The following is a 17940-nucleotide window of genomic DNA, read 5'->3' as shown; positions in this document are numbered from 1 at the left end:
CTTCAACCAACTAGAATTCTTTATAAATATTTTTCTGGAAACAAGTAGGAGACCTAAAAAGGAAATAGAATCATAGAATCATAGAATCATAGAACAGTTTGGGTGGAATGGACCTTTAAAGGTCATCTAGTCCAACCCCCTTGCAACAAGCAGGGACATCATCCTGAGGCACTGAAATTAAACTACAAATGCTGGTAATGCTGCCTATAGCAAATGGGTAATTAAATAATATTCAGTAGCTTATTATAGCAGACACAAGGAGATTCTGTGACTTTTTGGACTTATACAAAATAAATTACCATCGGTTCAAAACATAATCTAATGCAAATCATAGTTACTTGTGAACTTAGGTCAGCATTCGTTTTAGAAAGCAATGAGCCATTATATATTTTTTTTCTTTTTAAACTAACATTGCTTTGATTTGAATAGCATAAACCTATAATCATGAAGGTGACTGTTTTGCCTAAGGAGATGGATAATATCATTAAAAGGAACAGATGTGCTGTAAAGTTAAACGACAAGCAGGCATGTCATCATGGGTTGTGCCAGATCCAGGGTTGCCAGCGGCTGTGATTTTGTTGTAAGACTGTGGTACTTGGTTGTCTGCTGGTGGAGGCCTTTCCCAGCCCACAAAAACCAGTGCAGCATCCAGGTCTTCTTCTAACTCCTTTTTCCTGCGTGTAACATAATATTGGAGAATCATATTTTTAGTTTAAGGGGTGTAACTTCTCCTGTTACACCCTTGCCTTCATATCTAAGGACACACCTCTTCCTTATGGACAGAGTGCTTAACCATTTCTTCTCCCATCCCTCCCAGCTGCTGGCATACCTGGTAGAATCTCAGATCCTTTCCAGCCAGTAGGTAAAAAATTGCAATCTGCTGGTTAAAGAGATATATAACCCTCCTAATGGCAAAAGAGTTCTTGACAGCATCACTTGAAAGTACCCTGAAGGCTCAGCAACAGAAGGGAAAAGAGATATAGTAACACCCCATCCAAAAACTTTCATGTTGCAATTTTTAATTGAATCCCATGTGTCTTGGAGACATGGATTAGCCTATGTTATTTTTAATGTTAAGGGCTGGCAAACCTCCAGACCCACATGACATATTTGGAAACATAAAACAAACAGGACAAAACCCATAAACAAACTACAGCAGTCTCTGGTGAAATAGGTCAACAGTGTAACAAGACTTCTCTTAGATAGAAGGTAAAAAAATAAAAGACTCATAGAGGAGGAGATGTGCTTTTCCTTATGGAATCAAGTGGTATGCTCAAAAGGAAACGGGCAGACTAGCTAAGCAAAAGGTGTGATCTGGAGGTGGCCTCCCTCCCTTTCCCCATCTGCCTTGGCCCCTCTGTTTGATCCAAATCTCATCTTCATGGGTCCTTGCTATGTCTCCCGCTCTGCCAGCCTACCTGGTCCACATCTATCTGTCTCATGTGACTTGTCCCAGCCTCCTTGCTTTACCACCTCATTTTTAAAGGCAACGGCTTCTAAGTAGTCTTCTCCTTCCAGCACAAATATCTAGCCCCAAGCCCTGGTCAATCTTTTTCCACCTTGTCCCTTTAGACCTACCATGGAGATCAGCCCAGCAGGTCTCAAAAGTGAAAGGTATGTCCCAGGCCTACCCACCTCCTCCAGAGGCTCTGCAACACCTCTGTCTCCTTCTTTTCCCTGCAGCAATGCAAGTCTTCAACTGTAAATAATATAGAATATAATGGTGGAGAAGTCTGATGAAAAACTGTGAAACCACTTGCCAGTGTCCTGATACGACCGTCTCCCCCCACACTCTCCCCCCGTCTCCTACACACAGGGTTTCTCCCTATCAGGCCACTTCTTGCTCCCAGTCTCCTTGTCCTTCAAATTGTATCTCCATCTTCCAAAAAAAATCACTCTGGTGCATACACCTGACATGGAAATTTTCAGCCTGAATGACTAGACTGAAGTTATATCTGAAAACAGGGTCTTCTGAAGTGTCAGACAACTTGGACAGGCGACGTTACCAGCTCTGCAGTCAGTGCAGCTGAGTGAGCAGTTGCCACATTGAGTTAGACCGAGAGTTTTCCCGGTCAGTTAATGAAGCCCTCATGTAGCAATTTTTAACAAGATGCTATTTTCAGGGCATTTCTGATGGATCTGTTTACCACAATGAAATTTACAGTATCAAAAAAGGCATGATAAATTGCCATCACAGAAGAATTAATAGATGTTTTTTCAAACCGCCTGTTTGAATAAGTGATCTTGTCAGACTCATAGCTTTGGCCAGTTTTACTTATTCGATCTTTTCTCCTCATCTAGGTAGGTTTCTGGTCGTGACAGATGAGACATGAGATCTTCAGCTTCCAGGCTTTCAAGTTTTTCTTCAAGAGATTCACTATGGAATCGGTAAGAAATAAGAAAGACATAAATATAAATAACTGATTTAAAGAGTAAAAGCAGACCAGAATCTCTGAAAAATAAGCCTAAAAGAAATTGGTTTTATCAATTGCAATACCTGCCAGTTGGTTTTTTCTTCGCTTTGGACTAGTAATGCCACTTTGGACATTACTACAGTGGGTGTTTTTCAGAAAGGTCTAACTTATTGATCTTTGCAAGGATCAAAAATTCCAATAAATCAGTAAATCCTTACGAAACATTGACTGCTTGAGCAAACAGTAACACTTATTATGTATTTTGCTTTGCTTTCATAGAATTCAAAGCTGGTTAAGGGCGGGGGGGAGGGCAGAGTATAAAAAGGACACTTTTTGTAACTCCTTTCAACTCATCTAGATCTGGTAACTGATGTTGTTTTAACTTTGAAAACAACAAATCTCTGAGATCAGCCTGAAAAATCTATGGCAAGATTTGTGCGGGGGCTTGAAAGAGGAGGGCCCCTCTTCTTCTCGTGATGTAAAGTGCTGAATAGCACACAGTTGTCTAAATATGCTTTTGTTTACTCAGTCTCTGGATGGTGAGTGCTCTTGTTTTAAAGTTTTTACTGTGTTTCATTGAACCACTAAAAGCTACATTTGGATTGCCTGACTTGAACCCCCTACAACAACAACATTGGTGGTTAAGGCTGCAGTTTTCTTTGTACCTGGTGCCCTGGCTGGAGCTCTCCTGGCACAGGTCACTGCTCCCTGCCTGGCCATCGCAGCAGTGTAGGACTTTCATCTTTTCTTCTTCCCTGGGGGAAACTGTTGACCATATTGCACTCCAGCCCAGCCAAGAGGGGTGAATCACTGCTGCTGATCTTCTGAAAACTGAATGTATCTTCCATTTGCTTTGTCACATGGCTACACTTATTTTTCCTTTTTAAGTCCACGATGCCTTAAATAACAAAGAGTTCAGAAGTCAAACAATCATCTTTCGAAAATTATGAAGCTATTAAGCTGGATATTCCTATTTGATTTTGAAACAGCACTTAAGTTTTTATGTCCTACTGCTCCTAGATTTTCTTGGAGGAATAAAATAAAACACAACCACCAACAAGCAAATAACCAGTAGTAAGATCACTGAAATTAATGAAGCCTGATTTCCTATGGATTTGTGTCTTGACTGTAACTCCTGAGGAGGTACAAACCATCAGTAAAACTTTTCCCATGATTGGGACATTTACAGGATCTTTCTCCTACATCAATTATCTTGATAAAGAAGAAGATGAGGGTGAGCCTTTTCTAGTCATAGGGACAATAAACATCTTTTCCCTCTGCCCATTTTTATTTTCCTATAAAAATTCTAGGAGATAAAGAATTTTGACACCTTTCCTGCCCCACTTTCAAAATTGCTTGGATCAGCAATGCATTAAAAAAATCATTAGAGGCAGGACAGATGAGCAGATGATCACCCACTACCGTAGTCAATGGAGAGCCAGTTAACTCAGGAAGCAGCAGGCTCAATTTCAGTGGTTAGAAGTAGAAGCAAATGAGTTATCAGAGAGAGATCCTGCTGGGATGGACTTCTAGACTGAAATTCTGAACTTCTTTATTTCGTTTAGCACCATATGAACACTGACACAACAGAGAGTAGGTCCACGCAGCAAGACCAGTTTCCAAAATCTTACAGATTGTTGTCTGCCATCCTGGGTTTTAACAGGACCCCACAACTATGACATTCAAACATCTTCTTTAATAAAACATTCAGACCCTAATTTTAAATATGAGTAATTTTTGCTTGATGACAAGCCTTTGAGCAATTAAAGCAGATATGCCTCAATTTATTTCAGGTTTTATGTATTGTCTAACATATTGATCTCCTTAATTAAAAAGCAAACTAACAAAAAACCAACCCCAAACAAACAAAAAACCCCACCAAAACCCAAAAGACATCACTCCTGAATTGAAAATTTCCTCTGCTAAGTTCAAGCCTAGAGTCTGGCCAAGTGATGCATCCTTGAAAATAGAGGCTTATATAAAGGAAATGCAGATGTGCTAGTCAGTCCAGAGGTTACAAGGGCCTTTTTTATAAGATCCAACATCTGCAGATTTATTTCCAGCTTTTCTCTACGAGACGCTCTTTAGGAAACTAAGAAATGACATATGCTCAGTCAACACTATAAACCAGCTTTTGAACTTCAACTCCGTAGGCCCATACATGTGCACGTCTGAAGACTGTGCCTTAGAAAATCTTGCGTAAAGCTACAAATTACTTCCGTGCATCTGTTTAGTGTGATGGGGTCTCAGCCCCACTTCTTCCACTAAATACTTCTCTGATGCTAATAAATTCATCACACAGAAGGGAAAAAAAAAACTCATAAAAACAGATCTCTCTGATTTATATTTTCACATCATGAACAACTAGTAGAAAGCAAGCCTTTCATTTACCTGCCAATCCTTTTAGTCTATCCAATAAAATGCTGATGAAATTGTTTGGCTTGAGAGCCCTTCTCATCCTTCAGTTATTTTCTGAAACTCTTAGGATAAAACGTATAATAAAAATACTTAGTTCTGATAGAGCACTACTCAGCTGGAAAAGCCCAGTGTGCTTTCACCTAGAAAAATAAATGTAGTTGCCTGCATTCCACAGATAGAGAAACGATGCACACAGAGATCAAATGCCATGTCACAGCCATGAGTGACACCTCAAGGACATGATCCCAGGTCTACAGAGCCTTTATTTCATTCTCAAACTGCTTCCCTGGTTCATTTTGGCCTGAACTTCCATTTTCACTGCACACGAGATGCATGCTGCCATCAGCATACATTTAGCAGCTTAGTTAGAACCAGAGATGCGCCTGGATACTGACACAGCCATATCGTTTCCAGAGGGAAAGAGAAAATATTGAAATGTTTGCAGTGCGGGTTGAGGCTTTATTTCATCCTCTTTTTATTTTGGAGAGCCTGCTATGCCAGCTGCCCTGCAACATGTTCATTTCTGCAGTATCACTCTCTGATTTTAGTCATTACCATTTCTCATATTAAAAAAAAGTGTTCAGTGTTCAGTCACTATAATTCCTGCTTGGGAAGGACTCTTATATCTCTTGTTTCAATCGCCCCTTTGTGATATATTGGCTGTCTTGTGCTTTCCAACCCCACTAGCGTGGCCTGCTCTCATGCTAACGTGTCTGCTGTGCCCTTCCCAACAGTCATAGAATCATAGAATCATCTAGGTTGGAAGGGACCTTTAAGATCATTGAGTCCAACCATCAACCTAACACTGCCTAAACCACCACTAAACCATGTCCCTAAGCACCCCATCTACCTGTCTTTTAAATACCTCCAGGGATGGCAACTCAACCACTTCCCTGGGCAGCCTGTTCTGATGGTTGATAACCTTTTCAGTGAAGAAATTTTTCCTCATATCCAATCTAAACCTCCCCTGGCGCAACTTGAGGTCATTTCCTCTTGTCCTATTGCTTGTTACTTGGGAGAAGAGACCGACCCCCGCTGCTCTACAATGTCCTTTCAGGTGGTTGTAGAAAGCAATAAGGTCTCCCCTCAGCCTCCTTTTCTCCAAAGTAAACAACCCCAGCTCCCTCAGCCTCTCCTCATAAGGCTTGTGCTCCACAGCCCTCACCAGCTTCGTTGCCCTTCTCTGGACTCACTCCAGAATCTCAGTGTCCTCCAAGGATTTTGTCGGGGTCAGCAATTTGGGGATAACCACACAAAGGTTCCTGCCGTGCTGGTCCTCACCCTCACCAACACAGCGCTGGTGGGTACTGCTGGAAGAGCATCTCTCGTGGAGTGGGCAGTCCTTGCACTACTGTCTCTGAGAGCAATGAGCAGGCTCCCATTTGCACTGCGGGCAAGGGTTAAATTTGCCAGGGCTCCACTTGCAGTTTTCCTACCCATCAGCATTCATAAGACTTTGATATCTTTGGACTCTCTAAAATACGGTCCTTATAGAGGAATATACTGCTGGGGTTTTATGTTCTGTAGGTGTTTTAATGGCTCTGAATCTGATCTCTCATGACACACAGTATTACGCTTTCTACCAACTGAAGTAAGGTTTCTCAAATAAGCATCTCTCAAAAAACCTCCATGCAATAAAAATACCAAACTCAGAACACCTGCATTAAAAAAAAAAAAAAAAAAAAAAAAAAAAGAGCATGCCTTCCCTGTCCTTAACCTGCTGTCTCTTGCTGCTGGTGAGCATTTTGCTGTTTTTCTGTTTGGAGGATGCAGAGGTTGCAGGGGAACAGCCCATCGCTTGTTGTTGTTACTGTGAGCCTGGAATGCCATTACGTGTTTGTCTGCATGACTCTTGATCTTGCATGACAAAACCAAAAAACAAAGGCAAAACTGAATCAGCAGATTAGTCAGCTTAATCTTGTGTAACTCAATGCTGTACTTCATTTTCAGTGCTGTTATTTTCAGCTGTCCTTTGAGATGGCTATTTGAGCTCTCCTATCGTTCAGTCAAGCTACTCGCACTGGACATTCAAGTAAATAAGATGCGAAATGTATCATTCAGTGGAATGTTTCTGAGGTTTTGGTTTAATCTTTTTTGTTTGGTACACATAGTGTTAAAACCGCAAGATCTTAATGTTACCAAAATGTCATTTACAATGAGAACACAATGGGTTCTCTTTTTGCTATCGTATTAATATTGAAAGAATGCAAAAAGAACCTTTTGTTTAAGCCACTATTGCTAGTGGTAAAAGGCTTTTAAACTAATACTGGAGCTTCTGAGAGAGTTGCTTATATTTTCTTATCTAATTTTAAATACCAAATGAAGACAAATGCTCAGAGATGCCAGTATTAAAATTGAAATCAGCTGACCCTTGTATTCAAAACAGTCCCAGCAGCAATACAAATTGTTGACGTAGCTCATGTAGTCCATAAGCCATACTGGTAGATATTGTCACTTAAGAATACAGAATTGCAATCTGCATGTTTGCTGCATCTGGATTTTGGTTTTCTGCACGTACAGCAATACGATTTAGACAAGAACATTTTTCTTTGACTGGAAAGTTACCTGACTATTCTGCCCCAATAACGTGATCATTTCAAAGATTTGTTTGCAAATGTCAAATCCAACAGCCTTCTTTCTCAAGCAGAAACACTGTGCAGTTTACCATATAAGTTCCCTTCAAGCAAATTAGCACCAGTCACAATGTGTGATGTAGGCTTCAATGTTTAAAATAGACTTTGCCTTTTCCTGTGAGTACATCATGCACTTGTGTGATATTAAAAGTGTAAACACGCTGCAGGTTAAAATATGTAGTTGTTACATTTCATACAAGGTTCAGGACCGTCCTCCGAGAGGACACTGCTCCTGGAGGTGAAACTCCTCCTGACTAAACATTTCCTGCTGAAGTACAAAGTGATGATGTTACGTGTCCTTACATAAATGGGGTAGTTTTGTTTTTCAAAACAAAACTACGTGAGTTCCACTAACGAAATAAGTTTACCGAGTTTTAGCACATGAGATACTCCAAAACCAAAAGCCAAACTCACCCTGCTGAGATTCTTGTTGATCTGAGGCTCCTTTTATCCCCTAAGCCCAACATTCAATTCAAATAAGAAGAGGCGATGTTCAAAAATATTTGTGGATATTCTAGTACTCATGGCCATAAATTTAAATAAGCATTTCCCATTAATTTTGTCAGAAGTTATTTGAACATTAAATTATAAACATGTAGCAACAGCAATTTACCACATAGATGTTTTCTCAGGGAATCTCAAACCATCTTCATTGGGGATCAAATCCCATGGCTGTCTTATGCCATACAGTGGTCCCATACAGTGAGCTGGGATAGGAAGGAGGATGGGAAGTAATGCTGACTGCTGTGTTTAGCTGAAATGGATGAATATAACACCAAACCACAAATTTATTCAGAATAGCAGCATAGTAGAGCAGCATAGCCTAAGGATATTTTCCTGATGAGTTTTAGCACGCCACTAGTTCTGTTGCTATTTGCTGCTGAGCTGGTGACACTCTCCATGTTTGTGAAGATGCTAAGTAGCATGAAAAGAGCAACTATATAGTTTACTAACAAAAGCATGTGTATTTCAATGATTTGATGTTTTAATTAAACACTAATGTCTGATCTACACCACTTCTGACAGCAGTAATAGCCAAGATGGGAATCTTGAAAGTAAAGAAATGAGTGTAGGTGTAAACCCTTATTTGCAAAGTGGCATCATCTCTGTCATACTTGGGAAGGAAAAAACCCAGATTTTCCACGTGAGATGCTGGCGTGACTATGGCTGTACTAATCAAGAGGAGTCATCTGCACAGTATCCATGTGCACAATGATTTCCTTCTTCAGCTAACAACTCACTTCACCGCCACGCTGACAGGTTGCAAATGGCCCTGGAGGCAGCTTGTCTGAGCATGCTTGACAGCCTATTTGGTGCACAGCCAGGAACCTGGGTCAAGCTTGTTTCCAAAACCCAAGCAACAACCACGTCGGAGTTTGCATTTGTGAGCTCGCGACCTGTGCAGCGGGCACTCGTGACGGCGGGGGTGGTCTTGGGGCTGCTCGCTGCGGGCAGTGTAATCATAACCCTTGGGAGATCCACCACCGGCTTTGGCACAGCTGTGGGGTTGATACCCTGAAGAGGTGACTTTGCATGACTAAAGCTAGACAGCCAAAAAGGCAGCCCTGCTTTTAGCTAGCAGGGCCACAGCCTCCTGTTATCTCTCTCCTTATCTATAGTGGAAAGATAATCTTGCCGTTCCCTACCTCACCCCTGCGTGGTTTAAACAGTTAATTGCATTGACGACACAAAGAGCTAAGCAACTGCAGCATAGCTCTTCACCTCTGGCACATATCTGTAATGTTTGAAAGTTTACAACAATGACAATAATCATCATCACCTGATGAGTACGGCTCAGGTCTAGTGAATGAACTGATGATCTCAATCTAAATATGACTAGAGTACTATAAAATGAAAAATGCCATAGCTAATATTCAGCTTATTGCAAAACACCTGTGTTAGTAGTTTGTGCTGTCGTCGCTACGCTCCTTAGCCTCTCCCTAAGTGCTATCACCAATATGCAGAAATATTATAAGTGTGCTGTAATTAACTCTCCTGTTGGCACTCACAGTTAAAAAGGCCAGGGAATCAAATGGATTTGTAGACTGAATCACTGGGTGGGATGGCAAGAGAGCACAACTTCCTTGACTGCGATGCGTCATCAGCGAGGAGTGTGCTCTCCAGGGCTGTTCGGACTCTCCTCACCCAAGCTGGCTCATCCCAGGATGGACACGGAGATGCATTTCACATCAGAATAGCAGGAGGAGTGAGATAAGCGTAACTTCTACTGGCAAGCCTTACATGAGAAAAAGGCTGCAGCACAGCCTCCCCCAGGATCTCGCACAGACTAAGATAGCGTTAGAGCAGACGCCGTGAAATATAACTTTCACACTCTGCTGATTATTCTTTGACATTTGTGAAGTGAAACAGTGATTTCAGTTAGTGACAATTTATAGAGAGGTGCATCTTACACATTTAGAAGCGAATCTCAGATACTGATCGCAATTCAAAACAGGAAACATGGTTAAATCTGAAATCCACTAAAAGCTATCTGAAACAGTTATATAATTTGACTAGTCTAAATGTAAGCACATTTTTACAGGCAAGCTGTATCATTTATTTTTTATTAACACCATATTAATTAACTAATCTTGCTTCCAGTGAGTTGAAGTGAAGATAATCCAAGCCTAAAGAGGTCATGCCCGTAGGGCTGTTTGCTCTACTAGCATTTGTATAGGGGAAGAGGAAATGCTGCTTCAAAGCAGCAAAACTGAGCACCCGAGTTAACAATTCTAGAAATGTCAAAAAAAACAGACTAATAGGCAATTATGATCGGTAGCTATTGATCTTCCTTTCTCAGCTTTAGGCCTTGTGTTGCACTCTTTATTTCCCAGTATTCTCCTGTATTCATACTATTTTTTACATATTTAATATTTTATTTTAAAAGACCACATTTTTTTTCCTGATGTGGAGACACAGAAGCTCAGCCACTGCTACTCTCAGCTATGCCTTCCTTTCTGTCACTCCTCACTGCTCCAGTTTCCCTGGCCTGCCTCCTGCCTTTCTTTGTTGAACGTGCTCTTCAGTTCTGCAGTTTAAATTTTCTCTAAATAATATTAAAAGAAATTATGTCTGTAGCAATATGTCCAGCTTTTGTCCACACTTTTTGGCATAGGATTTGTTTAGGATAGCAGATGAGGTTATTTTACAATCCAGAGACTAGTGCTCAAGGTCAATAACCTCAGCCTGACGAGGAACAATCCAACCTTAACAGTCAGAGTACTCAATTAATTAAATCAGTTTACCCATCAGTGCAATGGATTTACCCTCACTTGAATTCTGATAGGGAGGGACCAGGTCTCCTTCCAATGTGAGCATGGCAGCTGACCCGCAGACCCTGGATCTGGCTCAGGAATGGCTGTGTGACAGCCCGTGATGGATGTTCTGCAGGAAATTACAGAGGATGACCACAGAGGTCCTGCTTGGCCCTCGGGCCGTATCCCAGCACCTCACCCAGCCCCTCTCCATGCAGGCAAGGCGCACTGACACAGCTCTTCTGGATGCTACAAACAACTCATCTGTGGCCCAAACCCCCAGACAGTTCTTCCCTCCACTTTCCATACTGCTTTTGATGCCACTAGCCATTTTTATCTTCTTGATCTCTCTTCCTCCTCCACTGCTCTTAACGAACACAGTCCTCAATTGATTTTCTTCCTACCCCTCCAGTCGCTTCTTCAGTGCTTCAATATTATTTTTTTTCCGCCCAAATCCATTTCGCAGTGCAACTCCCACGCGGTTCTTTTCTTGGCTTCCTCCTCCTCCTCCTCTTGCCTACTCTACCTTTCAGAGTCTCATGACGTTTAACAATCATCTGTATGAGCCTGGAGCCTTTGTGCCGGAAAGCTGGATCACGTGAAGCAGCAGCAGCAGCAGCAATCACATGGCCATATGGAGGGCTTCTGCTAAGGCAATGAAATCAAAGAAACATGTTCAGGCAGGACCGTGTCTCAGGAGTATTGATCATATTTTTGCTGGCAGAACTGCATACAGATAGTTCTTTATGGGTATACACCAATCAGGTATCTCCCTTTTATGCTTAGTCAGGCATCGCAGCCTTTTGTTGATATTTTCAACTATTTTTGAGTTGTAAGGACATTTTATTAGAATTACATACAAACCCATGTAAAAGCTTAAGCGCATTGTAATACAGGAGTAAGTCCTTAAATACAGAACATTAAAACCTTTGACGTAGATATATCCATGTAATATTGTTCATTTTCAACCGTTCAGATTTGAGAATATTTACCATTCCTAAATTTCCCAGCTTCTGTGGAGAGAATCCTAAATACAAAGAGAAGGAAAACACATAGGAGGACTAAATAAATCAGACTGAAACAGCAGATGACCATAATTACTTGAGCCTCCTGAGACCTAACCTTCTTTAAAAAGGCACATATGGGCCCCAAAATCTAAGCTTAAAAAAAAAAAGGTGGGGGGTGGGGGGTGGGAATAAAGCCCAGCTCATTAGTGCTGTCTGTCAATTCCCAGAGTTACACGATGCAATAAGGGATAAAGGATATTCTAACTTATGCAGAAATACCGCTTGCGAGGGGATGCAGGGCTGCGGGCCCCACAAAGGAGGGTACCGGGGATGCGGCGGTGTCAGGGGATGCTGCTGATCCCTCTGCCGTTCGAGGGACCGCGGCGAGCTCTGCGACCCAGCCATTTCAAGAGCAATAAATCACTCTCCCCTTCCCTCTGAAAAGGCTCAGGATTAGGAACTCGCATCAGGAACAGCGCCTTCGAGGGTGTCACTGGGACTGCTTAAAAATTACCTAAGTAGAAGGAGGGTAAAAATCTATATAGCCGAACTGCCGAAAGTGATGACTTTATCAGCAATGCGATCTCCACGCCTGGCATCACAGGCAGCTTTGGCAGCGAAAGGGCTCCGGCTGCCTGCGATGGGCTTAAAAATGGGTGAAAAACCCCTAAACCGGGGCTCACCGGCGGCTGAGGCGGGGGGGGGGGAACGGCAGGCGGGGGACGCTGGAGCCCGGCATCCGCCCCAAAAAAGCCCTTTTTTTCCCCATAAGAAAGAGGCGCGGAGGGGGCGGCGGTGCGCGGGGACGGGGGCGGGGCCGGCGGAGGCGGGGGGGGGGGGGGGGGAGGGGGGAAGGGGGAGGCGGCGCCTGCGCAGAGCGCTTCCTCCTCGGCCCCACGTAACGGCTGCGGGCGGGCGCCGGGCAGCGCGTGTCAGTCACCGGGCGACTGTCAGCGGCGGTGGTGGTAGCCCCCTCCTCCCCACCCCTCCGCCCCCGCCAGCCCCGGCCACCCCCGGCCCGTCCCCTCCCCTCCTTCCCCCCGGCCGGGGGGCGCAGCCGGAGCCCGCACAAGTTAGTGCTCAAGTTGGTTGAAGGAGTGAGGGGGGGCCGGGGGGGAAAGGGGCTGAGCCCGGCGGGGTGGGGGCTGGCGGGCCCCGCTCCCCGCCCTCCTCTCAGCGCCGGCGGCGGGGCCGGGCTCCTCAGAGGCGGCCCCGGGCTCCTCAGAGGCGGCCCCGTCCCCGCAGCCGTTCGGGGGGCCGCAGTCAGCCGAGGCAGCGCTCCCCACCGGCGGGGCCGAGCGGTGGCGTGGGGGGGGCCTCTCCCCCCACAGCCCCTGCCCGGGAGGAGGAGGAGGGGGCGGCCGGGGGAGAGGCTGGGTGTCGAGGGCGAAGCCTCAGCCTCTCTGCGGCTTTGATGCTGCGGGTCTCTGCTGCCTCTTAACATCTTCCCTCTGCTTTTTTTTAATTTTTTTTCCTTGTCTTTTTTTTTTTTGTTTGTTTGTTTTTCCCCGTCCACTTTCCTCCCCCTCCCCAAAACTTGGCTTCCCCTCGCCCGGATCTGTGTGCTCGGCTCCTTCTGGGCTTCACCGGTGGGGTAGGATCATGCCGGACCAGATCACCGTGTCGGAGTTCATCGCCGAGACCACAGAGGATTACAACTCCCCGACCACCTCCAGCTTCACCACCCGCTTGCAGAACTGCAGAAATACGGTCACACTGCTGGAAGAGGTAAATCACCCCCCTTCCTTCCCCCTCCCCCAATTTTATTTTTATTTCTCTTTGGAAAGAGCATCAGGACGGGGCAGTACCACCCGCCCAAATCCACGGGAGCTAGAGGCATTGGTATGCATGTAATCTGGTCTTTTAATTGTGGGACTTTGCTCTTGTGTTGAGCTAGTTACAGAAATCTTTTCTGCCCTGGCGTCTTAAAGATTAGTGCGTAAAGCAGTTGTCTGAACTTTAATATTGCTCTTGTACTTCTTGGTGTTGGCGGTTGTTGCAGTAGGAAAACAAAAAAGTGTGAACGTTGGGATTTTTAGAGGGAAGATGAAGGTTGAGTTTTGTTTGGGAGCGTTAGCAGAGGTTTTCCCCAGCCGCTCGTTAGATCAAGTCAGCGCAGAACTCTGACTGCAGAAACCTGCCAAGGGAGACTTCGTTTAAGAAATGAGGTAAGGAAGAAGGGATGAATGTGGAGTGAGGACAATAATATGAAAACAAAAAGGTGGTGGAAGGAGAGCAAAATAATGCAGCAGAAGTGATTATGCAGTCAGCATCTCAACCTTGAAGCCTGAGTGTTGGGTGGTGTTTTTTAACGCTTATTATAAACGTCATTTAAACATTCATCCTGCTTCGCTATCAAGAAGTAGGAGTGTGAAAATGGATAAACTTCCAGAGCTGGTTTATATGGGATATCAGTCCACTGCTTCCTATTTGAGGTTTCAGTGTGACTTCCTATGGACTAGATCAGCAGTTATGAGGAAATGTCTTCCAATTGACTTTAAAACAAGACAGCGTGTAGCTCTTCTCTTGCTCTGTGCTTGGTTGAAGGTATTAGCATGATGACATGGAAAGAAGATGGGTTTTTTTGCTATTGTTTCGTAGATTGTTTTGGATTATACACTTAGTTCATCAAGTATTTGTCGGTTCTTTAGGAGCCAGCGCGTATCTAGGAGATGGATTTAATAGATTCTTTTTAGTTTTGCTGAATGTGTTGGCATGAGCAAAGCATTTGGTATGCAAGGGAAGAGTATTTGAGTCATGGCGTTTTCCTGATAGTCTTGGATATGGAAAATATAATTCCAGAGGATTAAGACTAGTTAATGTTGTCTTAGTAGAAAAACTGTCTATGTATGAAATGTTAACTGTGCTATTGTTTACAGCAACTGACTAGGTAATAGAATGACTGTAAACTTGCATTTAAAATTATATATTTTATTTTTGTTATGTAACCTAGATTAACTTCTATAACTTTTCCATAACTGTAACTGCTTTTTTCTCATGTAACTAAGCCATGGTTGCTTATAGATCTGTCGGAAAACAACCTGCTTTGGTTTGTGTTTGACAGTATTGCTGCCCCCTGGTCTTAACTATGTGGAATAGGTACAGCCATTGGTACACTTGTTAGTACATTGACAGCATTCATGGAGTTAAGTGAAAATATATATTCTGCCATCACTGGTGACTTCTAGGGCAAGAATACAGTATAATGCTTTCATGATTTGGGACATACATCAGTACAGTCTGAGTGTGGTAACGACCATCCAAAGAAAACCAAAAGACAGAAGATAAATATACTGTTCTGCTCCATTTGTGTGGATTGTGCGTATTTTCAAAGTTTTTATGTCTCATTTGACAGCAATAAATTAGAGGAATAGAGAATATTGGGTGCTCCTAGTGCTTGCTTTGCTATTTCTTGAATTTCTTTTGTTTTTATAACTCTTTTACATGCTCTGTTTAAACTGTTTGCAGTTTAAATTGATTCTCAACTTGTACTATTATTTTATTATCTGAAAATATAAGAAAGCTTTATTTGATGGGAACTGAGATATAAATATGCTCCACCGTTACATACTGCAAAAACCCTGCAACTATCCCAAATGCGTTTTTATTAATTTGCATGAAGAAATGCAGATGGTCAGAATCTGGCAGGTAAAGTGCTCCATTAGAGTCTTTGACTGTGTGTCTTTTATTGTAGTTGTAGCTTGCATACAGAGTTCTGCTGCTGCTCCTTTAAAACTAGGTTGGTTTCTGTACACCTGCTTACCTAAGGCTGTGATTCGTATGAAGCAGGGGATTGAAATTGAATGCTTGAAGTGGCTGTTATGTAGCTATTATTACTGCTGCTATTGTCCATGCATCATGGATGACTGAAGAGCTCTTCAAGCAGCTCCTGAACTCCAATTTTGAGCCCACTGTATTAAGGCAAAGGGGGTGATCCCATCCTTGCAGCTGTTTGATTTTTAACGTAATATGTTGCGTGTGGGTTGGAGCCTTCACTGGGCTTTTGCAGGCAGAGTCAAGCTCTGTGCTGTTATGGTGCTGCAGCCTGAAGTATCTTGGGTCATTATTTTAAAGCTAACTTAATTTTTAACACAACCTGCATCTACCTTGGTGACTATAAGCTGGTTAATGGATAAACTAATTATTTTCTTTATTCTAAGTAAGATTGTGAACTACAACTGTTTTCTGAACAGAAATGTTAGGGAAATTAAACAGATTTAACAAAAGTTAGATCTGTTTCATGGCCTCTCAGTCTGGTGTAATTCCTACCATAGGTCACATCAGTGGTTAGATTGGAGCCACCTTTTCATAAAGAATGTGACAAGAAAGAAATAGACTATGAGTGTGTTTGTGTCTCTGTATAGTTCCATGAAGGCATTACAGAATTGTTAATTTACTGTTCCTTAATAACAATTAACAAGTCTTCTGAAATAATAAAATAGATGATGGATTCAGTTGCTGGTGTTTTCACTTGGTTGTTCTCCAGTAGAAGTGCAGGTAGTTCAACTGGGTGGATGGGTATGTACTCTCTCCTAGTTGTGACTCTTTTCCTATTATTACTGAAATTCTTTTCAGAGGTTACTTTGGAACCAGTTAGATGCAATCTTGGGACAAGTTTCAGACACAAAATCAGAGCAGGCATTTTTACTGACTCTGACTTTCATTTGGTAAGCCTTTAGTGGAAAGCCCAAGAAAATATGGAGACATACCTCAAAACATCAGAACCCTATGAAGGAGTCTCCAAAGGCCACCTGTGTGTTTGTGGGTAACTTCTTAAAAAAAAAAAAAAGTGCAAAACCAACCATCTTCTGCCCCCAAAATCCTAAACCACAAGCTTTATTTAAATATGTTGTAATATTAAAGGAGAAAACAGAAAGTACATGCTGCAATGTAGCAGTTTATTGACTAGAAAGATTTCATGCTACATTGTTTAAGCTACTGAATCTTGAAAATTTGCAAGCCTTTTTTTTTTTCCTCTTGAGAGACAAAACTTATGTTTTTTGTCATCCAGTCATACCAGAAAAAAAGACCCTGTCATCTTTGTACCAGGCTTAGGCATCTTACATAGTAGTTGTCAAAGAACTGTGAGATTTTTTTTTTTTATTATATTTTTTTTTTTTAAGCATGGGTGTTACCTAATGGCCTCCAGTAAACAGAATTTTTTTCATTCTATTCTATTGCTAAAGTAATGATTTTATTTTTTTTTTTTTTTCCAAACTCCAAAGGGAGGGAACAAAGCCATTATATTGTAGTCTAGGTCTAGTTTAAGAGAGTCTTTACTCTTTTCTGTGTTGATTTCTCAGCATGTTACATTCATGGAAAGAAGATGTTTTTAACTTCATATTTCTGCAAGATACTGGGAGAAGATTTTTATAAAATTCATATGAAGAGGTAGATTATTGCGTGTGTAGATGGGTGGTTAATTGCTTTTTCTTTAAAAAAAAAAAAAAAAGTTGTTTAAATCCTAAGATAGCGTAGACAGATTACTGGTACCGTGTCTTAAAATAAACCCTCTGCTTTGTTCTTATCAAACATGCTTTTGTATCCACAGTAGCTCCATGATTTGTGTTACTCAAATAGATTTTGAAGAGTTGATTTTAATCCTTGCGTTGATATTACTGTTTGAGCTAGCTGGAATTTTTAGGGAATGATGACATCTGTTCTGAGAATAAGTAGCGCACATGTGGGATCACCACAAGACTGGCTTGATTACCATTCCGCCGTGTCCCAGCTCCAGCTGAAAGGACATCTTTGCACTCCAGGGATAACTCAGTTATCATGACCAGGCAGTTCTGAGTCTTTCTCCTAAAGCAGCAGATGTTTTGTAGGACTGTCTTGAGATACAGAGGTTAAGCTTAAATGTCTAAATTCCCCTTAGGCAGGCTGGGAGATAAGAAGGGACAGTTGGAAGCTGACGATACAGTAAAGAATAGCTGCAGCTTTTTCTGATGCCTGTTTTACTGTTATGCTTTTGTAATACTTAAGCATCTTTAATGATTAGTGTTATGTATTTATTTCTTTTGCTCTTCAATGAGACATTGAAAATGAAAAAGTGCTTTCTGACAATTAGATCTTGTCATATGCATCCTTTTTTAATAAATGTTTAACTGATGAGTGTAATGAACTATGGCTGCAGATTTTTTTTTTTTTGTTATTGGGGTTTTTGGGGTTTTTTTGGTGGTGGTTTTTTGTGTTTGTTTTTTTTTTTTAATAA

The 17940-nt window shown here is 42.2% G+C and overlaps 1 protein-coding gene across 4 annotated transcripts in view; it reads left to right on the top strand.

The window, feature by feature from the left end:
* Positions 1-4451: 4451 nt before the first annotated feature.
* The window catches only part of ASAP1 (ArfGAP with SH3 domain, ankyrin repeat and PH domain 1), a 131121-nt gene continuing 117632 nt past the window's right edge, over positions 4452-17940 (top strand). For all 4 annotated transcript variants that reach the window (XM_074145470.1, XM_074145468.1, XM_074145469.1 and 1 more), the window contains exons 1-2: positions 4452-4498; positions 13316-13454. In XM_074145470.1, coding sequence (XP_074001571.1) covers positions 13329-13454 — 126 coding nt within the window. In that variant the 5' untranslated portion in view covers positions 4452-4498; positions 13316-13328. The remainder of the gene's footprint in view (positions 4499-13315; positions 13455-17940) is intronic.

Source organism: Numenius arquata, chromosome 3 (assembly GCF_964106895.1).
Source record: "Numenius arquata chromosome 3, bNumArq3.hap1.1, whole genome shotgun sequence".
NCBI classification, from domain to species: Eukaryota; Metazoa; Chordata; class Aves; order Charadriiformes; family Scolopacidae; genus Numenius; species Numenius arquata.
This window is presented reverse-complemented; position numbering and strand designations above follow the sequence as displayed.